We start from the raw sequence: 23,799 nt of genomic DNA, 5'->3' as shown, positions 1-23,799 counted from the left end.
TGCCTATGAATTCCCCAATTTAAAAGTCGTTTATGTACAGTGCACGGGCATTAATTATTTGAAACTTATTCTATGAATAAACGAATATTTGGACATTGAATTTTATAGAATGGACATGGACAATGGCTGTCTGACCGTTGCCTCAAAGGTAAATATTTACAACCAGCACTTTGACTAAACGTCGGCTGGATTTAGGACACATTTTAAAGAATGCCTTTGTGCCTAAGTGTTCTAAGTTGGAGGCCTTTCTTAGGTAGAATGTTATAGAATGGACATGGACAATGGCTGTCTGACCATTGGCTCGAAGGTAAATATCTACAACATGCACTTTGATTGGACGTCGGATTGATTCAGAACATATTTGAGCCAAGTAAATATGTTTCTTTCTGTTGAGGACGCAACGGCGAGATATAGAGTACTGGATTGCTCTGACTGCACGCCAGCTGGGTAAAACTATTACTTTTTGAAATCCTTACATCCCTTGAGTATTTGTGGAGCGGACAAAAGAATGGGTAATTTTGACCCCGATTTCATTTTGCAAGACATTAAAACACATCCAATTACGTGCAAGATTGCTTTCACTGCATTCGGAATTGAATTACAGCTTAAATTTTGACTAATGAGCAAGAGCTTACTTGGTATATTTCGAATTGACATATCGTACCACTAGAATGTCCGTATCAGTTTGTCAAGAAGAAAATAGTCGTAATGATTCTTCTATTATATAAATAAACATTTTGAGATATAGTACTAGTTTAGGGATAAAGTAAAACACAGCAAGCACAATCATCTAAATATACGCTAGTAGGAAATCTTAGAGCATTACAATACAAAGGAAACCAAGCAAATGCATATACTTTCACGCTGGTAAACATTTACTGCAGGATTGAGTACTATGACTTTATTTTTGCCAAGACACCTTGCCAAAATGTCAGTATGCACTGAAACTAGCTTTTAAGTCGATTCTTTTTTTATATATTGGATGGTTCTTTAAGCTTTGATTTTTATTTAATGTGGTAACATGTATGAAATAGACCCAAATATTTAAACTTTTAAAATCTACCATCTTCAAATTCGCGCACAACTACACCAGTGTAATACACGCATATGAACTTTGTGAAATTTACTGAAGCACTATCGCTTTTAGAAATGTGCGCCGAGCAGGTGTGCAGTAGCTCTTTATAAATAGAGAGTGCAATCGAAACGCACGATCAGTTGGTACGAAGGTGTGGCAAAAACCATTCGAAAAGGATAGAAAATAGATTTGGGTATAAATTAAAGGATTCATAAGGTAAGTAGATCTCCTTCGATACAATCAGAAACAAAATAATCTTTATTTATGAATGAATACGTTTGTGATCATAATTATGTGGAATAATGAGACTCAGCCTATTAATAGTGTAATGTTTTAACATAAATAGCGGAAATAAAAACAAATATTAAGAAGAAATATGTTATACCGGGACGAAGCTCTTGAACAAATATTGCTAGATTACATCTTTTTAATGCTCTTTTGTTTTGGGTTCAGCCAAGCATTGTTTTTCCAAATAAGTTTGCCGATTGAATTGTATTGGTATTTTTCGACTTTGTTATCTCTACAATAGTTTTGCATATAATCAAAATAATAAGTTGTATTGTTGGTCTTTTTTGTTTAAAGTCTTCTTTGTATGAATATCTTATAAACATGCGATTGTACAGGTACAGGTGTTTTTTGCATTATTCATATTGATTGATCATATATGTGTGCGGTTGTACAAATTCAAAGCGCCTTTATGACATTATGCATATTGGTTGATAGATACTGATTGAATATGTACTCTTTTTTTTCGAATTTCCATCGAAACAAAAATATTTTGTTAATTTCTGAATATATATAACTTAATTTTGTTGCAGTTAACCTTTCTGTATTTCCATAATGCACTAGTGTAACCTGTTAATATTTGTCTAAAACCTAACCTTATTTTTTAAATAAGCTATTTTTCCCTAAGGGTTTTCACACTCCTTTTGCCTTCTTTTCCAATGAAAGACATGTGTTAGTTATTTTTTCATATACATCAGTAAATACTCCTTACATCTTTACTTTTATTTTTAATAATTGATATATGTTGGAACAATGTGGGAGTTCATAGCCCCCAGTAGACATGGGTTCCAGCGAACTCGTATTTCACTGCTCGTTCCAAATCTTTTATCCCATCATTCATCGCGAAAGCTTCATGGATGAGTTTGAGGCTTGTTTGTGTAGTTTGCTTTTGTAAATGTGGTGTTTATATGTTTGTGTCTCTAGTTCATTGTCGTTTGGCCCATTGACTCCTGTGTTTGTCCCTGTCGTTTCCAAAGTGTTGATAAACATTATAATTTTATCTGTCAAATACAAGAAACAAACGGTTTATGAAGAAAAAAACGTGAAAACTGAAAAGCTGATTGGGTGAGGACTTTTATTTCAACGGCAACTTTATGAATATTGCAGGTTTAGCGATAAGGATTTTTTCCTCACTTTGTTGTTAAAAAAAATAAGAATGTACAGGAAATTAAGTAAGATTTTAGTATTGGAGCTAACCTTTGATGGCAAGAAATACTATTATAAGCATATAAGCACTGAACAAGGTTAACCAGTACTGTGTTAGAAAAAAATCAAAAGCGAAAACAAACGATCCAAGTGTTATCATTAAAGCGGATTTTAACACTTGTAAAGATGGACAAGAAAAACGATAATGCTGATTTGTATAAGTGATCTAGACAAACCCTCTTATTTTTAAGATTGTTTTAATGTTCAGTTGGGCAAAAGGAAGAAAACGAAAAAAAGCTCTTTATAGGAGATGCATTGATGAAAATATAAGACTGATCGATGCATGTATCAACAATTTCAGAACCACCAGCCTGGGCTGATATTTCATTCTGATTTTTAAAAGGCTTAAGACACCTTTAGCCATTCAATTATACCCTAACACTTCAACTTTGGGAATAGCTTAATAACTGGATCAAACTCTTCTATAACGATTTAAGGTATTAGCCGCGTAACACACTCTTATAAAAGCTTTAACCGACAAAATAGTTATAATCACGGTACACGATGGGACTTTAATCCAAATTTTGAAGATTACCGTTAATTAGAAAAGTTATTTATGTTTCATTAAACTAACCCCCAAACTCAAAGGGCTACAAAAGGCGACAAGTAAATATTTTGTCTACATTTGAATTTGTTTCGCATTATCAGAGAATATGATATAAACACAACAGTTTCTGGTTAAATAAACTTCAGTTAACAGAAAACTAAAGTTCAAACGAACACATTATTGATACACATGGAACAAAATCATTTTGATTGATCTTGTGAGTCTTCGGAAAAGAGCAATTTTTCGATGTTTGAAAATATATAGCAGTTTTATAAAATTCATAAAAAAATAGTTAAGTATAAGACAGGCTGCTGAAATCATTTTAAGAATTATCTATGATGTCTATTGAACAATTTAAAAGACAATTTATAATAGTTTGCCGTCCAGTTTTGAAGAAAATATACATTATGTCATGTAACCATACATTTGTATAGCTAATAAAATGCTTGAAAATCAACCTTTTTTCTTGTGAAAATTTATAAAGCTTGATTGGACTTATTCATCAAATGTACTCTCTCAAATAAATGAATTTTATTTTATATAATTTTAACTCAGAATACAGAGTTAAAAATAATGAGTGTACTTTTAAACTAAAATATATGAAGAAACAAGAATACTAAGCAGGCGGCTATGCCCCTCCAAAATGTCAGAGTGAAAAATCTCAACTAATGTTATTTTAATATTACAACATGTAAACAATCTCCCTGGGTAATATGATGTCTATCACTTTTACTTTGTCATTGATATTCTAATATTTAGATTTTTTCCCAATAATTCTTCACTCTTAAACATTTGAAGTTTGGTCTGTTCCCATGCGTTTGTACTTGTAGTGTGTGCACAGATGGTAACTACTCAATGCTGAGTCAATGCTGATTTGGTTTTCATGACCCTTTAGGTACTTTACCCATCTAGAATATTTAGTGCTGTAAAGGAAAAAAGTTGTACTTTAAACCCTTTCTAACTAATAAGTATAGATAATTATACTGCCATACATATTATACAAAATAAAATATAAACAGTTTAATATTTCTCGACATTATTTAAAAAAAACACAAGCTGAACCATACATGTTAATATAAAGAAAATTATTAAATTAATCAAACTTCATCATCATCATCATCATCATCATCATCGTCATCGTCATCATCATCATCATCATCTCATCATCACAACCACAACCACCACTTGATCACCACCACCACCACAACCACCACCACCACCACCACTTGATTATTGAATATGAGTGTGTTTATAAAAACCAAGTCAAATATGGTTTATTTGAAATACTCACATCATCTCTATCAGACTGCCTTGTGGATAGACATGGTTGTCAAATCTGCTCTAAAGGATCCAAAATATATAGTATTCAATGCAGGCTGAAATTCTTCATAACCCAGTGCTGTTGACTTTGTAATATTCAGTCATTTTCCTGCCTGAAAGAAATTATACTTCTGATTATCAACCAGCAAAAACTACCACCGTAAAATACAAATGAAAAGTATTATACATTCTGCACTAATGTCCGTTTTAGCCAAGAGTAAGGGGTGTGTAGTTGTTGTGCATACATGTATGGTTAATAATGATTCCTGACAGTCTGGGGTTTTAACGAGACCTAAGCAATTGAATGTCGCTAGTGTCCAAGCATACATAGGCTTCAAGCCTCAAACCATGTTCAACTTTTTCTCACAGGTTAATTTTAAAAATATGCATTTTGTAAACAAATAATGGGTATGTACATGTATAATGGTATGTTAAAATTGGGCACGTACCAAAACACATAATTTTTAAACACAATTTCAAGTCTTATATTTTTCTATATACATGAATAATGTACATATAAAAATATGTAACATGTATCCCCAACGTACTAAATACCGATGGTTTTCTATTACCGGTGTAATCCGAAAAATCCGAATATCTAGTTCATGAAGAGCACTTCCGGTATCCTATGTTAACAATATATCTTGGTATATGTCAATATGAAACTATAAATATGTAGTTCCTAAGGGTAAAAATACACATTCATTATATCAAAATTCATTGGAAACATATTTCTTGAACTTTTTCAATTAATATATGTAACAAACAATGAATAATTTTTCACAATTCACAAACAAATGTTGACAGTATGCATCCATCTTGTTGATTACGTCATCACTGAGCATGTGCTTACTGCTTTTTGGGAGCACTGTCACTTGACTAAACTTCTGACTTTTTAATGTTGAATAAAGATGCCATTATTGAACTCCAGAAAATGGTGGTGAGATCCTTTGATAAGGATAAAATAACATTGTTTTGGTAAAAATGGGGAAAATGTTAGCATATTTTTTTTATTGTTTACTTTTTTCATACTTTTTATTTAACAAGCTTATCTACATTCTCATGAAAGGCACTCTATTGCTATATTTCATAAATGTAGAGATCTATGCTTCTCCGTTTTTGGGCATTTTTTCATTAATATGCACTTTATTTCTGCCAGGTAAACTATAATTCTATACCCAGACCTGTCAACATTGCTGACATAATAATTTTAGCTTACTGACTGGAAGTTTAAGGCAGTAGCTACATTTCACATAATTCCCCCGGTTATTGGTATCCAAAACTTATTGTTACTGATGGCAAAATGATTTTTCTTAAATATGAGTAAAATTTAAAGAAGCTTGCATGTAACCTGGCCAAAATGGCCATTGGATAGTTTCTTAATACACCGGTAATTGGTACATCCAGGATATATAAGTAGATGTAAAATATGTAACATATAAGTACATGTAAAATATGAACATGTTGTATTAACATTTAGCTAATAAAAATGATTTAAGAATTCCAAAGGTTTTGAACACATCAACGTACAAAACTGCTCAAGGATACTTACATTCATATACTTTGATACGATTATCTGAATATCCCAGTTCCGTGCTGATTGTTGGCAGTTCTTTTTTTCGACAGAAAATATTTTCATACGCGAATAATTCACTTATAATCCATGTTTTACTGTAATGACTCAAATTGTTAGATGTATCGTAATCAACTGTCAGCGTGCACTTTTTGTGTTTATTTTTTTTTTAAAAATAGCAACATCCGGTACAGGCCGAATACGCCCGATGTTCGTCGAGATCTGTTACGGCGAGTGGCGATATATGTCGATGTTACTCGATGTTTCCCGAGGTGTATTACATGGCTAATACCTTAAAATGTAATAAATAATAGCTTCCCTTAGAGAAAATTAAAAGTACGCGTCTGTTGGAAGTCGAATATATTCTTCCCTGATTTGATATGTATTGATTTATTGTCCAACTCCCTACAGAAAAATGATCACATTTAAGAAATACAGTTACAAAACACATATAACGAATCTCTTTTGCAGATAGTGAAAAATACATCGATGGACCTAAAACGTCTTCCGAAACCTTGATGAAATCAATACAACTTTTGGAACAAAATCTGTCAATTAATGGCCATCTAAAGATTAGGAGATTACAGTCATCACATTATCATTAAAAAAACAGGACTTGTGAAACAATACGCTTTGAGTAGTGTTTCAAAGAGAAAATAAAAATAAGTTTGAAAGCAATATCCTTTCTAATCTACAAACTTTCAAGAAGTGTCTGAATAGGTTACAACATAGGAAACTATTTTCGAAAAAGTTGCAGTGGTTAAAATAATTGCTCTTCCCAAACTATTATATCCGATGGCAGTTCTACCTTCTCCATCAAAATATGTCCTGGATAACATTAACAGTTCCATTTTTAACTTCATCTGGAACAATAAATCCTTCAAAATAAAACGAAAATATTTTAAAGCTTGGTTGTCTCAATAAAGTTCAAAAATGTATATGCTTAGTAAATCACTATAAGCCTCATGGGTTAAAATGTCACTGGACGAAAGAAATATGCATCCGCACAAAACCTTTTTCAGTGAATCTTTATGGTTTTTAGAGGAAATTTCTACAAGAAAGTATATTATATTGTTCTAAAATTTACTTTGGTTCTTTGGTGTTTAAATCAATTATTTCAAGCACTTATCCGTAATGATTTATGATTCAGGAGGATGTGTACTAACGTCGTGCGACAATTTCAGAATGGAATCATCATTAGTTTGATTTGTTTAAATCTATTCATATGTAACAAGAAACTATTTAGTTTACGTATATAAAACAACTGTATTGTTCTGTGTTTACGGTGTTAGTAGAGAAACAGATAAGACACGTTATTGCTAGACGTAGACGTTTTAAAAGAAAGCAATGTGTATGAAGATTAATATTTGCTTTTTAATACATTATTGAAAAGAAAACGTTATAGCAGTGTAGTGTTCTTGCTTAAATGTATAATTACAAGACCCGAAGGATGGTTAACTGTTTAATAATTATCCACTGCACACATGCATAGCAAAAGTCCAACTGCTATTAAAGAGGCCGGAGGCTTATCGTGCACACTGCATTAGTTAGGTTAAGTTAACATAACCTGGCTTGCATACTGCATCATCATGTAGTAATTAAGGCTGCTAATAGCTAAAGTCTCTATCATGAAATGCATGCAATTAACTTTTAGTTTCTTCTGATTTTAATTGGTTTTAAAAATAGTAATCGTAAACTTCAAAAAATAGGAGTTTTTCCTTCGCATTTTGATTTGAAGATAAAGTATTTTGAAAGAAATATGACGATGTTTATTTCATAATCGTGTCTTTCGGTTGAAGACTTTAAGTAACAAAATGTGACTTCGCTATGATTGATTGTAGATGTACCTACCGCAATTGTTTTGTTCGAAGGCAAATTATTTTGTTCCAAAATTATTTGGGTTATATGACAGTCTGTAAACATGTATTTGTTTGTATCATTACTCATGGAGAAGAAAATCACAAATACTTCAAAAACTAATACTTATCGATATGGTTTACTGCTATCAAGCCGTATTCTTTAAGACATTTGTACTGACATACTCTTAATCAGGTATCAATGCAAAGTTTGAATGTTTGGGTATTAATAGTTTTCCATTTAAGAGTATTTGTATCTCGTTCCAAGTCCGAACAGTATTTCTTTGAGAACATGTACAACACAGTTGCGATTTGCGGGTTACGCATAAATTGTGATGACATGGAACAGAGAATAAGTTGACATACATAGCATGAAAATTGATGTCGTATAAGACGTTTCACGAAAAAAGCTGAATATCATCAAAAATGATCGCCGAGGCAAAACTTTGTTTTGGGTGAAAACTCAGAAACCCCTACCTGTCTATCACCAGAAATACAGTACTGTCAATTGCGACTTGATGTTGGGCCTCATCCCCCGTAACCTGGTTAACAACAATGTATTGAACAATTATCCAGTAATTTATATATTTATTATATTAAACAATATTCACTTTGTGTTATTGACTTACATGTGTAATAAGTAACACGTGAAATTGAACAATCATTTGAACATTGAATTTGAATTCGAAATTCGATGTCACCACAAAGAAAGATTCGCTAAAACTGATTTTAAACTAATCCCTATTCCAATTGTATCCCAAATCACTCAACTGTACAACCCGGTTTTGTTATTTGTTTTGTCCGCAATTACAAAAGTACTCTGCTATACGTTATAACACAAAAAGTCATATCAGTCTTTTCTGAACGTTAAACTATAAGGATAAAACACAAAATGTGTGAACATAACCTTGTACTTCAATGTGATTGTAAATTAATTTATAACTAAAATAATTTGACATTGCTTGATGCTTGATTCTTAATTTCTTTTTTAATTATATTCTTAAAGTGACTGTTGGGATTTTGTGTTGTGAATTAAACAGTGCCTTGGCAGTTGTCTGGTTCCTGGGCATATGCCTGTAGTTTCTTTTGTGTTATTTAACTCGCTTAATGTTCTTTTCGTTTTGTCAGGGCAATCAACATGATTCAAAATGAAAGTTATGTTGACTCGCTGGCCAATCGTGATTTACAATCACAATCAGGAAAACATCCTGAACAAGATGAAACGGTAAGATACGATAGTATTGTCTGGTGATGGTAACATGAAAATTATATCTGCTTTAATGTGAAAAACCAATCGCCATGCAATGAATGCTATTACGATATTTGCCTACAATGCACATGCTCTTTGTTTTAGAATACGTTGCTTAGTAAATGACCTTGCATAGAAAGTGGCCTTATGTTTTATGTCGTGCTTGTACGTTTCAAGGCAGCCATACGTTGAGTTGAAAGTGAATTTACACCACAATAACGTTATATTTCAGACAAGAAAATCATTCTCTGAAAACAGGGTGTCTTTAAGACCCAAAATAGGTAATAGTTGCATGGATTTTCTTTCTGTTTGTTTATCCATAAAATCATGTAAATCATTTAAAAAATATGCACAAGTACTGGAACAGAGTGATATGGCATTAGGTAAAGAAATCAATATAAGTTTTCGTCAGAATGTGTGTAAATATACTAATATAAATTCAATAGCCTTTTTTATAATTCAAACTTTTAACAGATGAAATAGTTTGTTTTCTCAGTTACAATTTCATATCGAGGAATGTACGTTATAACACATGTGTTAATCAGTATTGTTTTCCAGCTTGTAAGTCCCCAAAACGCCTTCCCACTCCAACTTCTAGAGCAAAATATGAGTGAGACAACTAGATTGTTTTGATACTTTTCCATGTTATCAGAGTTATTTTTTGAATTTTCGACAAATAGGCTTGTCATTGTTTAATTGATATATGGTTTTCTAAGAGAACGCTAACATATTTAAAAGTCGCGATTGATTTGATTCTAGTTTAAAAATATATTACCTAAAATGCGTTCTTATATCATAAAATGTGTCCGATACTTTGGTTTGATAAACAGTTTTTGTATAATGAATTCATAAATAAACGTGTATAGGATTTGGTTAATCCATCTGTTTTAGAAATTCAAATTTAAAAAATCTATGTTCATGTTGAAGGAAAAGGAACATTCAACAGGATGCTGAATACGAAAGTACCACATCGGAGGATATGCCAACAGATGGTAAGTTGCGCGTAAAAATTTTTGTAATCCTATGAATTATAAAAATATAAACATAATAATCACTTTTATATTTATTGCTCTTTACGGGATCAAATGTTTCTAATATCCACAAATTGCACTGTCCGATAAAATATATGTAAATAATTTAAAGGTTCCTTTCGTTTTAAAGGATGTTTGATTAGTTCTGGTTTGTGTTGTATTCCAGCTTATAAGCTAAAGAAACGCCAAACCAGTCCCACTTCCAGTGCAAGATATAAGTAAGACATCTAGATTATTCTGATACTTTTCCCTGTCTCATAGTGCCCGAAAAAATGTATTTTCGACAACTGAGCATGTCACTGTTTTATTTATATATGATTTGCAAAGACTATACATAGTTAATAGATACGATTTATGTTGTAATTTGTCGTTATGATCTACGGGTAAATCATACCACCCGTCTCAATTTTCAAATAATTTACTTAATTGCCGCATAGTGAGGTTAATGAATGAAGATATTATGCGACATTAAAACATAGACGTCTGACATTAACCCCACGACATGATTGTGTAGCAGTTCAGTGTTATCAACTTCCTGGTTGTTAATGGATATATTGACTTTATATCATCGCGGATTCAAGTGGAAGCAGAAGAATATATTTATTTTTGGAATTGGTTAAACAGTTCAGATGATATTATTCCCCACTTGCCGTAAGCTTTATTGATTAGTTGTATTGAGATATTTTATTTATTTTTTGTGTTTTGTTTTGTTTTCCAGAGCAAGGCACTATTCTGACAGTAAACTTGCAGAGAAATTAGAATCATTCTCAAACTATGAAAAAGAGTAAGTTTTTTGAAAAGGGGTTTAATATCATATTGATTATATTCTCTTTCTGAGTTATTACAAATGAATTAAAGGACTCATACGAATACTAAATCACTCTAATAAAGGATGTTATATAAAAAAACATCATCATGTTCATGATAACGTTGATATAGGACGAGTGAAGTGCAACAATATGTGAGCTTAAGTACACTTTAATGATGATGATGATGATGATGATGATGATGATGATGATGATGATGATGGTGATGATGATGATGGTGATGATGATGATGATGATGATGATGATGTGTACTAAATATAAAAACAAAATATCATAAACTTTGAAATAAGTTTAAAAGTATAGCCTTACATTAAATGTTAAATTCAAAGGCCCTTGTCTCTTGAATAACTTTGATTATTCGCTTGAACTCGTTTGAAAAACACTTTTAGATCATTATCACATCACTATTTGATGACGTTGTCTCACCGGTCGAAAAATAAACACCAGACATCAAAGGTTTCTATTGTTTAGACTTGCGTACTTATCTTATTTAACGTTAAAAGTAATTGAAAACTCCATTCATATTTATGGACATATGTTTTTTTAGATCGCATTCTTCTTTTCTTTTTAAGGCACTGGTCGGAGGATGGCCTCGAAGTGTTCCAGAGACCATTATGTCTTGTAAGTGCCGGCTATAAAAACGTTCTGCAGGTGGACCAAAGTGTACTTGGACAGTTACGTAAAATCATCTTGCCATGCGTTATTGTTGCTGTAGTTGGTCTTTATCGCACAGGAAAATCGTATCTGATGAATCGTCTGGCAGACGCTGACAAAGGTATTTATCTGCCAATGAAAAGAATCCCACATGCGTTTGTCAGGGAACGGACTTAAAAGCCTAATTCGGCAGTGGTAAATTTGCGAAAAACGATGTAAGCAATATATATAACGTCGACGATTTTAGCAATATGTATAGCGATCATGTGGACGATCATTATATCATGTGTAAATGATGTTTTATCGAGTATTGCAACGGCTTCTGTCGCCCACTTTTTTGTGTCGCTTGCTATGCCACAGGGTCCCTTAAACAATGAATGATAAATATTAATATATATGTGATCTGAATGTGTAGTGACATGCTGTGTCTGTCATTAAGTCAGTTGGACTTTTCACTTTGCGCATTTACAAAAATCTATCTATGTCTTAACTTCAATCATTTGGATTGTCCCTTTCAGTTATGAATGAAACTCCAAATTCTACATTTCTCATCAGTGCTCCATCTGACTTATTCTATATAAATATTAAGTTGTGTGTTGGATTTGATACCAATATTCCTTTAGAACAGCCTACAATTCTTATATCGTTTTGGTAGCATGTGAAAAATGTTGCGTTTATAGGGATATGAACGCAATTGAAAGACTATGCGTTCATCTAAGGAGGCACACCAAGAACTAATATGGCGCTTTGCAAATTAAATTTAATATAACAGTATATTTCTATATTCATACGATGTAGGTTATTATTGGTTATTACAGGTTATTATTGTCTAAATATCATGTTCCTGTTGATTATATTCGCTCTAATCAGTGTTGCAATTGTGTCTATAGTTGAAGGATTTGCTCTCGGTGATACGATTCAGTCTCAAACAAAAGGAATTTGGGTGTGGTGTAAAAGACATCCCAGAATTGCAGACACAATTCTTGTTCTTCTCGACACCGAGGGCTTAGGGGATGTCCAAAAGGTAGGACTTAAACAAAAATGCATTTACTTAAAATAGAACTGAATCATATTTGACACCTAATTGTTACATAACGATGTTAAAGATTGATCATTTTCTAGTTTAATACAACACATTTTAAAGCATTTACAATTTTTATAAGCTGGTAGTAGTTGCTTCCCCTGGAACTGGCTCTCGGTTTTGATAAAGAGAATGACAATGAAACGGGAGCCAGTCAATGGACATATCCAGTTCCTCTTCCGCGCAATTCAGAGAAATCAGTAAAACATGGATTTTCCGAGGTTTCCATCAAATGAACGAGTAAAACAGATGGATTCTGATTACTCTTTCGAAGTATCAAATGATGCTTGTATTTTGAAAGTTAACGAACGGAAATGGAAACTATCAATATGTTCAACCAAGTCAAACTAACGATAAATCAAGAGTTCCTGAACCGTCAGAAGTCTGAATCTATGAATTATGAAGTGTACCAGTACCATTATAAAATACAGGAGCGATTCCAGAATTTCAATTCGGGCTAGGTGTGTTTTGCAAAATTACCCGTCAACCGTCACCACCAAATAAGAAACAACTTTGCCTTTGATAAGTCCACTCAAATAATAAAAAATGGCATTATGGTAGTGCCAAGCAAAATAATTGCAATGCCAAGCTAAACAATGGCAGAGCCAAGCTTAAACGATGGTAGTGCAAACAAACTGAGTTGCAGTCATGTGACCGACAAAAGGAATGTCAAGCTACGTTAACAAGAAAGTAGCTCAAAATAATAGCTGATTGTTGAGAACAATCTGCTAATGATCAAATTTTGTTTTTTAAAGAAAGGTTGTCTCTAACTTTCGGCTAGACAAAAGAGTAGCATTCATAAGATATAAATTAGTCATTGAATAGATGATTTGCCAGGCAAAGGTTCTCAATGTCAACAGAATTTGTAATCCATGTTTTCAAGATAAAACTTGCACAAAATGAAAAACCATTTAGCAGAAATATAAAACGTATGCATCTTAACAATATGCTATTTTTGTGATTTTCGAAAGGAAGCGCATGTTTTGATTAATTTATATATGAGAGAACTAGCAGAGGCAATCATTCTCTAGATATGAAATTTGCAAATTTGTGATAATAGATACAAACATAATGAACATGACCAGTAAGACATGGATTAACTAAGCACTGGCAGTTTTGAGCCAGTGCATTGGTAGTCTATGAGAGGCTTTATCACCATTCTCAACTTTATCTGCCATTGAAGGAATCTGATCGAGTAATACAATTTAACTTGATTATTAAGGTAAATGCGATATGATTTTTTAACTATAGTAATGTCAAAGCATGTGTAGGGGCACTTGAGTACTTTAAATGAAGTAATTTTAATATCAAAACTGAAATAAGCATTTTCAAAATATATGAATCCTTATAAATAAAAGCTTAAACAACAGTCATAGCTTTGCAAAATATTTAGCGAGGCCCGCATTTGTTTACATGTCACGCCTTAGACTATTTGAAGTCACGTTGAAAGATATAGGACACACTTGCAAATATTTTGAGTCTAAACAAAGTGGTCATGACATATTTATTTTGACATAATGATTATTTTCATCTTATTTTGATTAAGCGCAGATTTAGGTTTCTTGAAAAAAACATTATTTACAATTATTATACTATTTATTTTGATTTTCGTTATGAGTATTACATATATTCAGGGGCATTTTATGATGCTGATTGATTGAAGTTGATTTATCTTTAAAATATCCAATAAAATAATAAATTCTCTTACTGACCATGTAATACAAGATAAGAATTATACACAATCGACAATACAACTGTCATTTGTTTTTATAGAATGTTGAAAATATACTGACTTCAAGATATTGCTTTCAATTGATTTTCATCGTTCTAACGCAAGATGATTCAAATTTCATTCTGTGTTTGACATAATCGTCAGACCCCAATTTCTCGAAACTTCTTAAGTTTAACAGGCTTAAATTGCTTATTTCAATTAGCCAAAATACATACTTAAATTGAATTTTGAAAAATAAAAAATGGTTTATCTTAACGATAATTCCTATCTTAAGTATTAAAACATTTAAAGGAGTATATAAAACGCAAAATATTGAAATACAAAAATAGTGGGTTTAGCTTAATCCTGTTATAAGGTCCTTAAATTTCAAATCCTTTATCTAACAAAATTTATGGACGAAAAGTACCGTAAAATAAAAGAAAACAACAAATGCCGAATATAGAATATTTAACAAATAAGGCCATAAACAAAGTAATATACATTAAATACATGTAGGTACATATAATCTGTAAACTCATGATGCCATGCGATTATGGGGGTTAAAGACCCAAAACTCTAGCTTAATAATTTGTATACATATTTGTTCTACAACGTACTTAAAATTAATAGGCAAAATAAGTAGGTATCGCTTAAATGAAAACTAACTCTTGTTGTATTTATTATGTTGAATGAAAGTCTTTAAAAGCTCAGAATGGTCTGCTTAAGGCCATTATAAATAATTTGTTAGATTTCCAGCCATTGCATTTTCTTTAAATGGCGGTCTTTTTTATAAGATGAATGTTTCACCATCAGATGTGTTCATGCTCTTTCTAATTGCATAAGGGACACTAAACATGAATTTCTAGACGAACCACGAACACGATCGCAAAAGTTGTCCTTTTTAACAAATGAATGTTATACATCGAAGAATAAACTCTCGACCGACATGCAAATAAAGTAGTACAATACTAGTTCAACATTTGTATTTGAGTCAATAAAATTTAAGGGGCGGTGCAAAAAAGGGAGCTGGCGGGGTTGAAAATCCAGCAATTAATTTATAGTTGCCGTATTGTTGTAGTGTGTGTGGGTAAGCAGAGTCCTGGTTAGCTCATTTAATTAGAGTTCCGTGCTAGTGTTTGAGCGGTTTTTGGTTAGAGTTTATATATGAATATGTTGACGATATAAGAAACCAAGCAATATCAAACATTTCCTGGAAAAAAGCAATGCATTGTGCTATATGGTGCGATGCATTGTGGTACTTGCTTGGCATGCGTACTTTTAACAAAGGGAATCAACAAAGTGTCCCGTCATTTCAAGGGCATTAATTCAACTAGCAACCATAGAATGGCCAAACAGAGGTCAGATTCCGTGGATTGGCAGCGCGTAGAAACGAAATTCGCGCTTCGTATATACAACTTGAACACTTCTAGTAGAACCAACGGATAAAATTAAGGACTAGAATTTTTATTCAGTTCAACGTAAAGTTTCCTAAATAATATGCTCACCGTTCTAATTAACTTTTGCATTTGTATTTTCTTTTGCAGGGTGATCCAAGTCATGACAATCGTATCATCACATTAGCGACTTTGTTATGCAGCACATTGGTTTACAATATGAAAGGTGCTTTTGATCAAGATGCAGTGAATAAACTTACGTATCCTTTCCTTGATAGCATCGTTTATAAGACAGATATAGATATTTTGTATCCTAATTTGTTCCTCAGCAAAAGGTATATTTGAGAAGATTATTTAACAATTGTTCATTAGAGAATCATTTAAAACGATTTATAATTATATCGCTCTCCTTTATGTTTCCTTAGTACACATTGAACTGCACACATATTTCAGCTGATGTAATTGTGAAAGTTTTAAGAATGTTTACGTTTATCGTAAGAACGATTTGTAAAGAAGGATGTTTCAGTGTGAAAATTCTTATGTCACATTTTCACTAGTAGCAAAACAAATAGCTTTCGGTACTCATTTGGAAAACACATTGCTATCTAACACACAAACAGTCAAAATGAATTATAAAACTGGAAACCAATAACGTTATTGAACGTAGCTTATAAAATGGCCTCAAAAGTTATAAACAATCGAATGAAAAATACAACCTTAGTAATAAGCCATGTTTCATCTAGGTTTGTCAACGGTCGTTATAATGGGGAAATGTTAGATTGATGTTTTACGTCATCCAATATTTCGAAAAACATATGGATGCAAACAAATGGCAAAAAAATATATTCAAGGCGGTACCTAACAATTCTTGGTAAACATACCAATTATTTATATATTTATAGTAATTATGCACTGTGCTGTTTGTAGAGTTTTGTGATGTTCTATGTTTCTTGTTTGTAATTTTGTGTTCTATGTCTTTGGCGTTTGCCCATTGCCACTAAACCGGGTTTATGTTTAAACTTTTTGCTACTGAGCATGTTTCTGTAGCTTTTTGCATATATATTTGAATATTTGGTTATTGTTTCGATTAAATATTCGAATATTCGATTGCCAGAATGAATCTTTTAGTAGTTATTGTGAACAATTTTTATTTGCTATAGATATGCAGAGGCCTGTTGACCCTTCTTTGTTGTAGCCGTGACGGACCCTAATTTCCATTAATTTAGCCTATGAAATTCCCCATTTTAAGAATATATCCAAACAACTGCAATACATTTTGAACAAACAAAAACGCAATCGAATTATCTTAATGCCACTGCGTTTATATTTGTAAACAATGCGAAATTAGATGGAGGACATACGTAATTTTCAGATAATATACGTGGGCTCTTGATCTTTTAAGACTTTGCGAAGGCTTTTGACAGCTTAAGCCACAACAATATCACCAAATATCTAAAACCATTTAAATTCGGACCTGATATTTAAACGTATTTTACAATGAAATTCAACATTTAATTATAATTATTACGGCAACCTTTCACAATCTTTCAGATCAGACAAAGGCGTTTGACAGGGCTGTCCCGTACCGACAACATTGTTTACAATTTTTTGACAACCTCTTTCTTACTAAATTGCACATAATCCTCAAATAGAAGAAACTCACATTTATGACAAAACTATGAAACAAACTATTTTTTGTACTTATAAATGATATTGTAAATCTTGTCAAGACACTAACAATTTGTTCTGATTGTGTAGGCCTATATTTACAAGTAACAAACAATTAAGTATAAACAACACATATCAATTAAAATTGATTCAGATTCGTTTTAAAACAGTGGCAGCGCAGAAAGCTCACACTAATGAGAAAAGTTACAGTAGTTAAAACCCTTGCACTTCCAAAACTTCTTTTCCCTTTTGCTGTACTTCTTAATCCATGTAAACAACTATGGACGAAATTAAGAAACTTTTTTTTTATTTATGGGACAATAAACCTGACAAGATTAAAACATATTTTGACAAAGCAGTCTTAAATAAACTGAAACGTAGGTCACAAATTATCAACCAAAAACTACCGGATAAATTAACTGATCTACTACACAGAACACAATTCTTTGAGGATTGAAACAGAAATTGAGACTCAGGGAATGACGATGATGGAATGGTCTAGTGACAATGGCGTTAGGGATTGAGCAGCACTATAGCGATCCGGGTTCGATCCTTGACTGCAGCGACTAATTTGCACTGCAAATGTTTCTATATATATTCCCAGGGACCTTCTCATTTGAAAATGTCTATTGTTCGAAATTACAATGTGCATGACCAAATTAACAAATTATGATTCTTCCACTTTTATATCAAAATTCAAATGATGTATTTCTTCTTTTGGTATAATAATTATACACTGTATGCAACTATTTTCCCATTTGAAGTTTAAGTTTTAATATTTGGATTAACAATGATGTCGACATTGTGACATATCATCGCTGACAACAAGTTGCTTATCTTCTGCTCTGATTTAGATAAAAGTTAAATAATAGATTGTTTGAGATCAATGGTTGACTGGAAGAATAATATTCTATTAAACTTAACAAAATTCAGCTTTGTATCCGAGATGGCCAAAAATATTCGTTTTGGAGGTCGGTGCGATGAAAACAATAGCATTTTGCCTGGATTTGTGCTGGTGTTGAGGGATTTCACATTGAAAATGAAAAACAAGAATGGGAACATTACACCCGATGAATACTTGGAGACATCTCTTAAAAGCGACGATAAGCATGGGGAAGATTTTAACAAACCTCGGGAATCCATCAGAAAGTTCTTCCCTTCTGGTAAGCGAAAATGCTTTGCACTTCCTGTCCCAGGTGATGCAGACGTTTTAGACAAGTTGGAGGAGCTTCCATTTGATGCCCTATCAAAGAGATTTCAGGAACCTACATTCGAGTTTATGAAATTTATCTTCAATCAAGAACCCAAACAGCTTATGAATAGCAAACCCGTAACAGGATCTAGTAAGTTGCTATAAGGTTTGTAAGTTCATGTTAACATCAACGCATTTTTCATTATTTCTTGTCAACTCGTTACTAGTTAATTGTTCATTAATGTATATAAATAAGCAAATATGGTGTATATAATAACACACTACTTCGTATTTGAGCAGTCAGTTTCAATACTTCAACTAAGTTTGTCACCCTGCCCTTCTTGCGATCGTATCTTAAAGCTCGATTAAGGTAAACCGTTCATGCAAGGATACTTTGCTGGTGTCCCCCCTCTTCAGTAGTAAGGTCAACGTGATATTTTATAGTACACGCCAAATCGTAGAGAGTCGCTGTCGGTTTCTTTTATATGTGTAATAATTCAACAGACTATTGATGTTGCACTTTATTTTATTTTATTTTAACGATTTTGGAGGGGTTAAAACCACTGTTTGGGCAGTCGCAAACAGTAGTTATCAAATCTAAGCAAATATTACTTTTAAAGCGGTTGAGATCAGCTGCAACAGTTTTAGCATTTTATGCAATGTATCAATGAGATATAACCATTTAAAATCAGTCACTCTTTTCATATTTTGACTAATAATGCTGTCAAATCTCTATTCGCACAACAATCGATATATTTTACTGAAGCAAACACGTGATATCCTATAGTAACTGCACACAACGTATGTTAACTATATTAATTTCCTATAATGATACTAAAAATCAAGGTTCGCATGATTCTTGAACACACCTCTTCATTTTTAAACAGTGTTGGCTGTTTTGACCGATCAATATGTCGAGGCTTTGCGACAAGGCGTTGTCCCGGATGTTTTAAATGCAATTGAAGTTGTTGCAGAAATGGAAAATACGAAGGTGAAAAACGCGGCATTAGCAATTTTTAAGGAGGGTTTAGTTGACCAAAAAATGCCAGTTCCTTACAAGCAACTGGACGACCATTTTCAAAGTGTACAATGGACTGCACTTGAATACATACGTAAGAATGCCATGCTTGACGGAAAACACAATGTTGAAAAAGATGTCCAGGTATAAAGATTAGCTTTCATTGAAAGTAAATGTTTGTAAGTTTTCACATTGATTTCTCTCAAATTATGTTTTGATTAATTGTGATTAAACTTATAATAATATATACATAACCAGTATTTTTTAAAGGTTTATACAAATAATAAGTTTGCCGTATACCTACATATCAAATCAAAGCATATAGTAATATGTAATTGTTGTTCAGTTCTAAAATGTAACGATCCGTTAGAATTAACGTCACTGATTAAGTAATTAGGCAAACATTATGCTTTGAATAAGATTTTGCCTAAAGCAGCTTGATTTCGAAGCTAGTGGAATAATAATTTGACGTTCGCTCGTTCAAACTCCGCTCAATTCAAATACGTTCGCTCGTTTAAACGTCCACTAAATTCAGACAACGGTTGTTCTATATGACCAAGATAAAAACATCCATAAGGAACCTAATATAATTTTAGTGTCACAATTTAGGCCGTTAATAAGAGCTTTGACAGTTGCTGACATTTATTTGTTTTAATCAAATCCATTGGGTTATCTCTATACGTAACGTCTTAAACGTTTAAGTTCATACATTGACGGCTGGAAGAATTTGTGAATAAAATGGTAATTTATTTTTAACAGTCGTACATGGAAATAATATGGGTAAACAGAAAGTCGGAAAATGAGCAACATATTTTCGAATACTGTGAGAACAGTTTGGAAGCGTTGCAATCAAAGAGTACTCTTATTGCTGGTATTCAAGATAAGTCGTATGCAGATATCGGAGGTCACAGGAAATTCAAACATGATTTAGAACGAGTCAGACAGGAGTACAACTTAGAACTCAAGGATAAAGGATATGGGAACAGAGAGGTTTATAATTAGAACTGTTTACTAACATCTACTTAGAATAATGTTTAAGTATATCATATCATATAAAGCGACTCACTTCCTTGATCAAACACCGCAAATCATATTTGTTATCGAGAAATCTCCGCAAATTTAATGAAAGTCGCAGCTGCTTTCTAACTATTTTTTTCATTCAACAACAGCCTTATTGAATGCCCTCCCAAGTAAACGTTCAGTTTTCTCCGTCTCTGAGTGTGTTAAAACATACCTTCAACAATACTAAATATTTTTTTCACACCGGAGATCTAAAGTCGGGTGTCACGCAACAAAGCTAGGGATGAATAACATTCCAAAAACACGAGAAAATAATCGTTTGAAAATTCGATAAGTACAATGGTTAATTCAATTGCAGACGGCAGTAACGTGGAGTACATTTAAGCAAACTCTGACAGATGCTGAAATGGAAATTGTTCGTTTGGACGACGCATTGTCAGAAGATGTGAAAAATAGTAAGTATTTCGTGGTTTTAATAGGTTATGCCTTTTAACAGGCTTAAATTTGAGCTTCTTGGGTTGTCCCAGTAGATTCCACTTTTAAAATACATGAGGCAGTTCCCGATTGGTCATTAAACATGGATTTGGGGTCATCCTAGCTATTTGACAGTACTCAAGTATCAAAACCGTTTAAAATACCATCAAGTTAATAATGGTTATAGTTCTACTTCTACTAAATCACTGATAGTTTTCTTGAAGATTTTGTTTAGATACTTGCGTTTTCACTTTTACTTAGTTTTTCACTGAGCGTAACCAAGACGCGTACCCCAACATATATGAATAACGAGTGTTCATAGTTGTTATCTTCTTATATATTTTGTTTCGTTTTTGTTTGGACTTCAGGATTTTGTTGTTGTTTTTTAAAATACGCAACCAAATAGCAAGTTGTTTGAGCATGTTATTGACATATTTTGGTTGAAACCAAGGAGTAAATATCACCTAGTTGTTGGCTAATGTTAAACTTATTTTGATTGCTTTGAAATTTAAGAGAAAAATTATGTTTACCAATATATGTGTTTCGTCATGTTAAATAATGTAGTAAATTTGTATAATACAGCTGCTAATTTTAGTTTTACCTTTTAATAAGGAGAAAGAGAGGAATTTAAGCAGGAGATGCAGAAGACGGTACGCGAGATGGAAGAGCAATACAAACAATCGTTCGAAGAACAGCGCAAATCTTACGAAGCCCATGAAAAAGAGATTAAGAAACAACGAGACGAGCAAAACCAGGAGCACAAAGAGAAAATGAACAAACTCATACAAGAGATAGCACAACTTAAGGAATACGTTGTCGAATGTCAGTCTCGAGATAAAAAAATTCAGCTGCTGGAAAACGAAAACAAAAAAATAAGAAAAATGGAAATGCAATTGCGAGAAGAAAACGAAAAGAAAAGGGACGAAGATTTCCGACAATGGCGAAAAGATGAAAAGGAACAGTTTGAGAGAACTGTAGAAGATATGCGGACTGTGCAACAGAAAGGCGATGAAACAGAAAAAGAGTTGAGGAATTTAAAGGAAGAAAAGGAAAGAAAAGAAAGCGAAAGGAAAAAGCTGGGGTTTTTTGGAAAACTTCTGTATGGATTCAAGGAATACGGTTAAAGAAAAAGCATTTAGGCCCGAAATAAATGTGTAGGCTTTTTTATTGATACATCTCATGGAACACAAATACGTTGGCATGTTTGTTGATTTTTATTAGGTTATTTGGTTCCTTGCTGCGTTTCCATTTTGCTTTATACATTTATTTTAAAAGGTGATTGTAGTTTAGAAATAATCTTAAAAGTAACTTGTATTCAGAATGTATTTTCATTTTTTTCATATTCACGTTATTTTTGCTTGTTACTTTCGTGGTGACTTTTCCTGCGATTTTCTTCATACATAATTTTTGATTGTAGCAAGATGTTAGAGATGCACTCTTACTCCCAAATAAGATTTACCACAATCAATAATATTGATTAAATAGTCAAATAAGGATGAATAAATGTTGAAACAATGGTTCTGATGAAGGATATCGAGTTGAATTTGAAAGAATGAGCATAAAACACGGTATTTCTATCTGTAAAACTAAAGTAGTCAGCATCAAAATTTGAGCATTCACCATTTATTAATAATTTTAATAAATGCATTATATAGTAAGTAGTTGACGGTTTATTAAACAAAATTTATGTTTGTTCTACATGTGTATAAATTGATTTTGAATAAGAGTGTAATTTGAATAAACAAATAAACATGTGTATATCCAATGTCATTTTATAATATTTTACATAAGATTTATTTATGTATATAAATATATATATATCGCGTTATAAATCATAAAGACCTGTCCTACTGTGAATAATGGAGAATAGCAAAGTTAGCAAAACTGCGAATGTGTCAGGGTCGATGTCAATGTATTATTGCCCTACATGTTTTTAATAAAACACTTCAAATGTTAAAATAAATACAACCTCACCGATTAAATTATGCACATTCTCATAGCTCTAAACTTAAAGACACTGATCATCTTTCATTTAAATTGTCCTTTTCGTATCTATCTTAGCTGTTTTCACACGTCAATGTATCTTAAGCATTCGAGCTTTCACTTCACTATATGCAACAGCTGTTGCACCCCGCTACCGTAGTGAATGTAAACAGTACTTCAAAACATCTACTTGCTAGAAACAAACTAATCATAATAAATAAACATGACTGGCGATGTCGCTATAAAATTCTTAATACCGATTTCATCGTCGGTAGTATTTAAATCATTAATCTGTATGATACACATCAGTGTTATAGCTCAAGGCGATGCCGCCGAGAATTTCACAGCATCACACATACGCGGCCGCGTTTGCACTATAACACTCGGCGCTTTGCTGCTATATTCCATACATCCTATGTACAACATGTCCAATCAGGCTTATTACTTTCAGCCAGTGCCGAAATGTACTCGACAAGGGAGTCACTTTAATAATCATTGCATAACTGAACAGCTTAAACGCCCCTTTGCTAAATTCAGCTTTTAAAGCAATCATTCTAAGAGGCAAACATTGTCCTAAATCTTGAATAAAACTTCGCGTTGTGCTCAGACGCGAACAAATCTACAAAAAAAGTGCC

At 32.6% G+C, this 23,799-nt stretch overlaps 1 protein-coding gene across 3 annotated transcripts; it reads left to right on the top strand.

Moving 5' to 3' along the window:
* Nucleotides 1-1,058: 1,058 nt before the first annotated feature.
* On the top strand, nt 1,059-22,926 carry LOC128224055 (guanylate-binding protein 3-like). 3 transcript variants are annotated; one of them, XM_052933687.1, is made up of 15 exons: nt 1,059-1,291; nt 8,991-9,087; nt 9,344-9,392; nt 9,670-9,721; nt 10,039-10,103; nt 10,309-10,360; nt 10,861-10,926; nt 11,542-11,744; nt 12,514-12,647; nt 15,960-16,069; nt 18,411-18,820; nt 19,644-19,831; nt 20,447-20,677; nt 21,066-21,162; nt 21,794-22,926. In XM_052933687.1, the coding sequence occupies exons 2-15, from the start codon at nt 9,001-9,003 to the stop codon at nt 22,303-22,305; spliced, it is 2,256 nt and encodes a 751-aa protein (XP_052789647.1). In that variant the 5' UTR covers nt 1,059-1,291; nt 8,991-9,000; the 3' UTR covers nt 22,306-22,926. The 3 variants fall into 3 exon arrangements, with proteins under 3 accessions (XP_052789647.1, XP_052789646.1, XP_052789648.1); XM_052933686.1 differs by having other exon boundaries at nt 1,061-1,291; nt 19,557-19,831; XM_052933688.1 differs by lacking the exon at nt 20,447-20,677 and having other exon boundaries at nt 1,061-1,291; nt 19,557-19,831.
* The last annotated feature ends 873 nt before the right edge of the window (nt 22,927-23,799 follow it).

This window comes from Mya arenaria, chromosome 17, assembly GCF_026914265.1.
Source record: "Mya arenaria isolate MELC-2E11 chromosome 17, ASM2691426v1".
Classification (NCBI taxonomy): Eukaryota; Metazoa; Mollusca; class Bivalvia; order Myida; family Myidae; genus Mya; species Mya arenaria.
The sequence above is the reverse complement of the archived record's forward strand: the minus strand, read 5'-3'. Positions and strand labels throughout refer to the sequence as shown.